Source organism: Aspergillus eucalypticola, assembly GCF_003184535.1.
Source record: "Aspergillus eucalypticola CBS 122712 chromosome Unknown BO83scaffold_35, whole genome shotgun sequence".
Classification (NCBI taxonomy): Eukaryota; Fungi; Ascomycota; class Eurotiomycetes; order Eurotiales; family Aspergillaceae; genus Aspergillus; species Aspergillus eucalypticola.
The window spans coordinates 334,584-343,167 of record NW_020290309.1 but is presented as its reverse complement, the minus strand read 5'-3'; the positions used below and the strand labels follow the sequence as shown (position 1 = coordinate 343,167).

General features: G+C 39.8%; 3 protein-coding genes across 3 annotated transcripts; 2 read left to right on the top strand and 1 right to left on the bottom strand.

Moving 5' to 3' along the window:
- Nucleotides 1-2,472: 2,472 nt before the first annotated feature.
- On the bottom strand, nt 2,473-3,987 carry BO83DRAFT_382540 (wax synthase family protein). The gene is made up of 3 exons (XM_025532251.1): nt 3,150-3,987; nt 3,065-3,092; nt 2,473-3,004 (listed from the first exon to the last, which is right to left on the bottom strand). The coding sequence occupies exons 1-3, from the start codon at nt 3,947-3,949 to the stop codon at nt 2,579-2,581; spliced, it is 1,254 nt and encodes a 417-aa protein (XP_025383367.1). The 5' UTR covers nt 3,950-3,987; the 3' UTR covers nt 2,473-2,578.
- Nucleotides 3,988-4,503: 516 nt separating this feature from the next.
- BO83DRAFT_156205 (uncharacterized protein) lies at nt 4,504-5,387 on the top strand. The gene has a single exon (XM_025526280.1). It carries the CDS (start codon nt 4,589-4,591, stop codon nt 5,111-5,113), a length of 525 nt encoding a protein of 174 aa, XP_025383366.1. The 5' UTR covers nt 4,504-4,588; the 3' UTR covers nt 5,114-5,387.
- Nucleotides 5,388-6,567: 1,180 nt separating this feature from the next.
- Nucleotides 6,568-8,266, top strand: BO83DRAFT_382539 (retinol dehydrogenase 12). The gene is made up of 2 exons (XM_025532250.1): nt 6,568-6,904; nt 6,984-8,266. The coding sequence occupies exons 1-2, from the start codon at nt 6,772-6,774 to the stop codon at nt 7,877-7,879; spliced, it is 1,029 nt and encodes a 342-aa protein (XP_025383365.1). The 5' UTR covers nt 6,568-6,771; the 3' UTR covers nt 7,880-8,266.
- The last annotated feature ends 318 nt before the right edge of the window (nt 8,267-8,584 follow it).

The following is an 8,584-nucleotide window of genomic DNA, read 5'->3' as shown; positions in this document are numbered from 1 at the left end:
GGTTAGTAAACTTATTTATTTCTGTTGTTATTATAGGTATTTACTAGTCAAATCTTTATATGTGTAGATCTTTTAGTAGAGGTAAGCTAGGCTTATAACTGTCAGAATATTCTCTAAGAATAGAAGAAGATAATAAAAGTCAGATAACTTAGAATTATTAGATTGAAAAAGATAGGCGGTCTGGTATAAAAAAGTCTAATATAAAGATAATAATATCTTTTCAATCATATAACCACAGGAGATATGGTCAGGTAATAATTATATAATCTAAGAAGATATAGTTAAATAATAATTATAAAATAATAATATATTCAGATCACGTGATACTAGTCCTAAATAAAAAACTAGGTATTAATTTATAAAATATATAAAGATAAGTATAATTAATAAACTTATTAAAGAAAAGCAATCCTACTATTTAAATAAAAAAAATAAATTCTGAGATAGATAATAAATAAATTAAATGACTTAGATTACTTGGAAGACTTAATCCAAATATTTTAAGCAGGAAGATATAGCTCCTATTTATTTTTAATTCACTGTCTGTAGTGAATAAATCTAGGCTAGGATTATGAATTATCAATAAATAAAGAAATTGTAGTCAACTGATCAGAATAACACAAGAATTACATGTAAAAGAGGGGTTATCAGGATTTTAAAAAATAAGCCCAATCTGCTCCATGAATATTAGGTATTCCATATAATTTTGTATAGAGTATATGATAACTCTGGGTATTCATGGGAATAAGGATTTTCATATAAATAGGCAAGAGTTTAATTAGTAAGGTAAAAGTGATTTCCAGCCGACACTTATTATTATAATATTTATTATTATAATATTTAATAGACTTAATTGGGCTTAGTATTCCTGAAAAAAGGTATTAATCTGATTTAAATTTTTATTATATATGTTAATCTGATTAAAGTTTTATTATATATACTAATTATATTTAGAAGTGAATACTGCCATCTTCAAATATTTATAATTTAATAGAATAATTGATTAAAAGACTGAGAGTTATATTACTATATTCTTTAATTCTAGTACTATCAAATGATACTAATCTTGAACTTGTCAGACATCATTTTACAGTTGTCCCGTTGTGAAGATTTGCCTACTAGAAGATAATTATTAGAATATAAGCTCAGCAGCCCCGCAGAGAGATAAAATAATAAATTATATTAAATAAATAAAGAATTTTTAATATTATAAAAATACTGTTATCTGCTTTATTATCTATTTTTCATAGAAATCGCGGAGGTTTAAAGATAATTATTAGAATATAAGCTTAACAGTCCTGTGAGAAAATAAAATAATAAAGTATATTAAATAAACAGAAAGTTTTTAATATTATAAGAATATTATTATCTGCTTTATTATTTATTTTCTACAGAAATCACGGAGATTTAAAGATAATTATTAGAATATAAATGTAGTAGTCCTGCGGAGAGATAAGCTGACAAGATATTTTAAAAAAAATAAAAAAGATACTGTTACCTGTTTTATTATCTATTTTCTGCAGAAATCGCGGAGGTTTAAAAATGAGTATTAAATTATAAGTTTAGCAGTCCCGTAGAGAAATAAGCTGACAAGGTATATTAAAAAAAATAAAAAGAATATTATTATCTGTTTTATTATTTGTTTTCTATAAAAAGAATATTATCTAACTATAAAAACTATAATAAAATTATTAATTATAATATTATTTTTCTCTATTATTCACTGGCATGGTAGGATCGCGAAGGTTCAAAATATTAATATAATATTATATTTAAGATTTTTTATTTTATTTTTAGAATATTATTATTTTTATAAATTATTAATTAAAATATTATATAATCTCTTCTTTCTTATAACTGACTGTAGGCAAGTGCATAGACTACTATATATTAATATTTTTATAATAAGTAAAACTTCTTGAAAGTATATAATTTAGATATAATAAATAATATTAAATAATAAATATATTTAAACTAAATTTTTTAATATATAGAATAAATAAGATTCTGAGAATTTATTTTAAAAATATTAGAAATATTATTTTATAAAATATTTATTAGAGTAATACTTATTATTATAATATTTAGTACAGTAATATTTATTATTATAATATTTATTATTATAATACTTAATAGACTTAATTGGGCTTAGTATCTCTGAAAAAAGGTATTAACCTAATTTAAATTTTTATTATATATATTAACCTAATTAGATTTCTGTTATATAAATTAATTTTATTTAAAAGTAAATACTGCTATCTCAAATACTTATAATTTAATAGCATAATTAATTAAAAGACTGAGAGTTATATCACTGTATATCTTATTTCCAGTGCTATTAAATGATACTAATCTTGAACTTGTCAGACATTATTTTACTGTTATCCTGTTGTGAAGATTTGCCTACTAGACAATGTGATGAAGGAAAGAAGAAGTATAAAGAGAAATATATAATTATATAAAGATGACTAATACCAGATAAGTAAACAAAACAAATAAAACAAAGATCATATAACCCTGGAGATATCAGTCGCTGTCACATCTCTCACAGAATGCCCTAGCGCCCATACTATTCAGCTTATACACGTAACCACATAAGTAGCTGCTGTCTTGCATCAGCACCTATCTCTAAAGGTCTGTATCCAAACAGCCAGTCTTTCATAACGCGCGCCTGCACAAGTCCACTTACGTATAAGTGTAGGCTCATCGAGAACCAGACGAAGGTCCAACTATACCCAACCATATTCTCAAAATACAGGCTCTTTCCAGAGATGCCAGTTTTCTTCCATGTCCAGCGCACCAGATCCTCCACTACGATGGCCAAAGGCTGCGACATGAAGAAGGCCAGCTCGCCCATGTCGCGACGAGTGACATTGAACATCTGGGCCTGGTGGAAAAGGCAGCTTATCCCAAACGAGATGAACAATTGGCTGTAGCTAGATGCTAGACCACCCTTGCGGAGACGTAGGAAACGAACAAGACGTTTTGATGGTTGCGATAGCAGCTACATGTTCTGTTAGCACGAGCATCTATTGGAATGCAGTTGTCTTGGGATCCTACTCACTCTGCGACATACCTGGTGATAGGTTGCACTGCATATGTGTAAGTAAGCATCTTAATAGCCTCACTATGTAGGTTGTGGCACATACCTCCACATCTGCCTCACGCTCCATGCGTCTTTCAATGGCCCCATGAGAGGCGGCCATTCCCAAGTTTCCGTCGCTCCTGTCGCAACACCCAGGGCAGCCGCGAGTCGGTATGCACAATTGAGCCTATCCCATACCCACACCGCACCCGACCATCCCACGATGGCATTGACGACAACTGTCTTGAGTAGCTCATCTGATCTAATTTGCGCTCTTAAGGCGCATCCTAGACCCAGTCCGGCTAAAGCCCCCATAGATTGCACATAGTAGAACACCACCCACCACATTTGCCAGCCCACGTACTGCCACCTTGGCAGCTTTGCATGTGGATCCGCAGGAACGCCTTTTACCTGCCAATTCCATCCAATTCCCCTATGCACGGGCAGCATCAGCCTGAATGCCCACTTCACACGCTGTGAGAACGTCGTTAAATCCTTCCAGCGCTGGCCCTGGGCGGTAATAATGCCCCCCTCATCCCCACGCTCTTTATCTGTAAGCTGGCGGCCAATGAACGCAGGCCCGTCCTTGCCGTCTCTTGACGTCAGGAAAACAAAGTCAAAGTACCACAGCGGAAAGGCAATGAAATGGCTGTTATTGTAGTAATCAGAAGAGGGATCACCGGTAGTGAAGCACGGCCAGCTGGCGCATAAGTAGAGCAAGAAGGGCGAAGTAAAGAAGGCAGAGAAGCGTTTGTTTTCTATTAAAAAAGGTACCAGGGAGAGACCGAAACAGCCAGGCGTGTAGTAGGTGGGAAGGGGTTTGCGCTCTGAGAGAGCGGGATAGAGAGACGCAACGATATCCATAAGAACAGATACAATGTTTTAACAAAATTGAGGATGATTGATCGGTTGATTATACGGAGTGACTGACTGATTGAATCCTACCCCGCTTTTGGCTGCTCTTACTCAGCAGCTAACGTCAGCGGGAAGCGAGTCGGCCACCTCCGCCTGTAGCATATAGAAATTCTGATTTCTATACAAAATGAAGCTTTCTGAACACCAATTTCGATATTTTAAATATCTATTTCTCAACCAATTGCTCAATTAGGACATCTAGTACCTCTACATCTATAATATAACAAGCGCTACACTTAGGAGATGCCCGACAATATGATTAATCTTTTCTAGAATCTATATTTTCAGCTTTTTCTTCTAAAGTTCTTGCTTTATGTAATATTCCAAGTGTCAGCTGGATCCATCTCTCTTTGATAATCAGATAAGACACAGGCAAGGTAGTAGGACTAGCAGCTCTAGCTAGAGACTTTTTAATATTGTCTTTAGATTTTATCTTCTAGCTACCCAATTAGATTATCTTCAGATTTGTAAACAAGATATAGCTCTATTCAGTCTCGATCGTCGTTGGATATCGCCAGTGTCATTTGCGGCGCTGAGAACATTTTCTCCGATAATGTTGGCCGCGATGGTTATGCAAGCTGGCTCCTCATGAATCAGAGAAGGTTCCCTTGGACCAACGCAGAGGTTGTAGCTGGTTTGAACACCATTGTGCAGTGGGCTCTCACTCAGGGCGGCCGGGTGAATCCGGCTATTAGCCCATCGCATCTTCATGGACTAGCTGTCGGTGCTTTCGCCCTGTCATGGTTCCACTATAATCACGGATCTATCACGACCAACAACGTGATCCCCTCTGCATCTTTGCAGGGTGGCGCTAGTGCCACCATGTGTCAACTGCAGACGGCGACGCAATGTGGAGTTGGGTGCGGCATTCAGTCATGGGCGCCTCAGTACGCCTGTTCAACATCCTGTGCAAATGTCACAAGTTGCGACGCCCAGTCCGCTCTCACCACCACACTCACCACTATCATGACGGCTGTTGGGCCGGATTCAACTGGTTCTTCATCAGCGGATCAAGGGCAGCAGATTGCCGTAGCATCATCCATCAACCCGCTTAGTGATCCAGCAGCTTGGGATAGGTTGATCGACTACAATGCGGATAAGATGCCTATCTGAGTTGCGAATGTCGTTAACGGTCCAGATTCGTCCGTTGACACCAGTTGGCAGGATGTTATCCAGCGAGCCTCTTCGGCTGGAAAAACTGTTCTCGGATATGTTCGTACTGGTTATCTTGGTGTAAGCGACTAGAAGTTCTAGACTCGGCTGGGCTCCGGTGACTTGACAGATTGGACTGCGCAAATTGAAGAGGATATCGATATGTGGTATAAGCTTCTCTAACTAGTGATTTCAACTCGCTTAGTGGGAACTGCTGGGGAGACCAGACTCGCGGCTGTGGTGTCTTTTTGCAAGGCCAGAATTGCAGTATCAGTGGCAACGACATGTGGAATGACTATCAGAACATCCGCAAGATCGGAGGCTGTGAAAAGTGCGGCTCGTACCATAGGGGTGATGGGTGCCTTGTGACTATCAACTACGTCTACCAATGCGATAACCATTGAAATGAGGTCAGAGACGGAAGAGCGGGGCCAGTGCCGTTGTTGGAATTGTGTGTTTCTTTGTTTATATAGCCCATTTTGTTAGTCGTTATGAATTCGTGTGTCCTTAATATTTGACTCTTCCGTATTGCTCTAGTGTCACCTCCAGGCAAACTTGGCTTTATGTATATAGTAACCTACCTTCGAACCACATACTAAGGAAGTACAGGAATAAGTGTTTGTGCGGAGGCTGAAGAAGTGAAGTGTATTCAAAGTAGGATACCTGGATTATTGGTAGAGTTGTTGCGATCGGAATGTGGTAGTACAACTCCGCAGAACTTTGGAGAAAGTTCAATACAAGTATTTTGCTGCAAGTACTCCCAGTATTCGAAGAAGGGAAGTCCGCAACTATCAGTCTGTGGGTTTATCTCAATTTATTCATTTAATGCATTCTGGAAAGGCTTCTCTGGGTTTCATGATATATATAAGATATGCCACGATTCGTTTCTCTACCCCAGGACTACGACTATTGCTAGCCTATGCTCGGCTTTTTATTATTCTTTCAGGCGAGAAATGTGTAGCTACCAGCGCATGGATGTTGGGGAATGACTGAAGTGAACAAAGTTAACGAGTCGTTGTCGCGCCGCTTCGTTGTCCGATTACGTCAATGTTAGTTACATTCTAACATATTTCCTAACTGCATAACGGTCACATGACTCTACATGTCATTACTGTAGTCCAGTCCTTAGTTAATTTATAGAGCGCTTCCATTGCATAAAGTCCCCTACTTTTGGGCTGAAATTATCTAGGATAATAAGACATTAGATTATTACAGATACTTTTGTCTTCTTTAACTTTAGACTCTATTTGAGATGTGCAGAAGATGACCTCACTTAATCATAATATCCCGACATAACCATTGCGAGGAGGAGAAAGCCCCCTCGGCTCCGCCCGGCGCGGTAGATCAGATGTTTGAGTACCATGTACAAATGAACTCTCAACACTCCAAACATCCTTCATATCTCGGTTTTAATCAGGATTTCAATGTAGTTGCAACCCAATGATGAGAGGCGGCGGAGAGAGAATGACGCACATGGCGGTATGGCCAGTCGGTGACTTCATCATGAGTAGTCCTGAGTCAGCTGCTCCTACGGCCTCTTATGTCCTGCAACTTACAACAAATGCATGTATTCTTATCTCATTGCGGAGCTATACCTCAGGTTACTCCAGTTGACCAAGATGCAAGCTGTCAAGAACACCATTGCCGAAAACTTCGGCGGTCCGTCTCACAAACTCGCAGAAGAGAAGTTCGATCTAGATGATGTGCCCGACTTGAGCGGTAAAGTAGCGGTGGTCACAGGAGGTACAGAAGGTAACTTGCTTCAATTTCTCCGATCCCGCCAAATCCCCGCACGCCTGCAATCGCAAGTTAACCATAACATTTACAACAGGTATCGGCTTCGGCGTTACCCATACTCTTCTCTCTAAAGGCATTTCCAAGCTTTTCGTGACTTCGCTCCGCAAGGAGGTCGCCGATGATGCCCTCTCTGCCACTGAGGAGGAATTCGGTCCCGAGACACGCCACCGCTTCATCTGGATCCAATGTGACCTGTCGGACTGGGAACAGGCTGCTAAGGTGGCAGCTGAGATTGCGTCGCAGACAGACCGCATCGACATCCTTGTCAATAATGCCGGCCGGGGCGTCATGACACGCCAGCTAGCTCCCACCAACGGAATTGACTTGCACATGGCAGCGAACCACATGGGTCACGTCGTGCTGACCTCGCACCTGCTCCCAACGCTGAAGAAGACCGCCGACGCTGGAAACACTGTTCGTATTGTCAACGTCTCCTCCAACGTAGAAGGAAGCACGCCCAAGGATACGGAGTTCGCGTCTGTAGAGGAGCTGAATCGCGAATATAGCCCCACAGAGCTGTATGGTCGGTCCAAACTGGCTGTGCTCTTATATGCTAAGTGGCTCAACGCCCACCTCCGACCCACACACCCCAATCTTATTGTTAATGCAACTCATCCGGGGGTCGTCGATACGGCGCAGACAAATGTCCATATCCATGAGGCCCATCCCGTGCTTGGGTATGGCTTGTCCGCCGGCTTAAAACCGTTTCGGAAGACTCAGTTTCAAGGGGCCGTGTCCACCATGTATGCCGCGACCATGGCGACCGAGGGTGGACAGTTCATTAATCCACCACGAATCGTGGAAAGAGGCAGCGATAAGGCCAATGACATGGAGTTAGCGGACAGGCTGATGAAGTTGACAGCTGAGGTGGTGGAACAGAAAACACGGCCGCACAGTAGCGCCAAGGGTTGTCCGTTCACCGAGGACTAGATTAGAGTCCAATAAATCCCGCGATTATTTGGCTGTTTACTTCTTGCCTGCTCAAATTTTTAGCCTAAATTGGTATCAACACACCGTCATCTCGGGCTTGGTACATCGAGACCGGCCAGAAGTCTTTTCTGAACGACAGTGATGTCTACTAAAATACTCCGACTCGTGTTAATCTTGTGGATCCTTCATATTATTTCTATTCACCATACTGCATATCTCAATTGTCAACTTCTGCCGTGAAAATGCCCTTGACATTATTATTATTAGGGTTTTAGAATGATAAAGCAATGTTCATATTGCGTCCACGTGTTAGAGAGAGAGGGTCGCATCTCCAAATTATGACATAAACTCCATGAAAACACATTCGGAGCAACATGTTGCTCCACAGCTTGTCCTGAAGATCGTCTGACCCGATCAGATCTATTTTTAATATTATTATTGTTATACCGTTCTACCACCCGCCAGGCCGGCCTGGATTCTTTCCATGAATAATCAGTATAATAAACTAGTCTAATACGGTTCAGGAGTATCGTGCTTATTTGAATATTAACTAAAGGGTATAGATGAAGCTGCCGGGGTATAGGTAGATAATTTAAAGAGAGACATGCATCAATATTACGTATATGAAACTGTTTCTTATCAAATCAGACACTGCGCAGCAAGTATCGAGAGATCAGCAGTCAGCTTAGGCGTCCCATATCGCTA

Coding starts and splice junctions, on each gene's coding strand:
- BO83DRAFT_382540 (XM_025532251.1), bottom strand. CDS start 3,949: ATGGATATCGTTGCGTCTCTCTATCCCGCTCTCTCAGAGCGCAAACCC. Junction 3,093..3,149: donor AGCGTGAGGCAGATGTGGAG/GTATGTGCCACA, acceptor ACACATATGCAG/TGCAACCTATCACCAGGTAT. Junction 3,005..3,064: donor ATCACCAGGTATGTCGCAGA/GTGAGTAGGATC, acceptor CAGAACATGTAG/CTGCTATCGCAACCATCAAA.
- BO83DRAFT_156205 (XM_025526280.1), top strand. CDS start 4,589: ATGAATCAGAGAAGGTTCCCTTGGACCAACGCAGAGGTTGTAGCTGGT.
- BO83DRAFT_382539 (XM_025532250.1), top strand. CDS start 6,772: ATGCAAGCTGTCAAGAACACCATTGCCGAAAACTTCGGCGGTCCGTCT. Junction 6,905..6,983: donor GGTCACAGGAGGTACAGAAG/GTAACTTGCTTC, acceptor CATTTACAACAG/GTATCGGCTTCGGCGTTACC.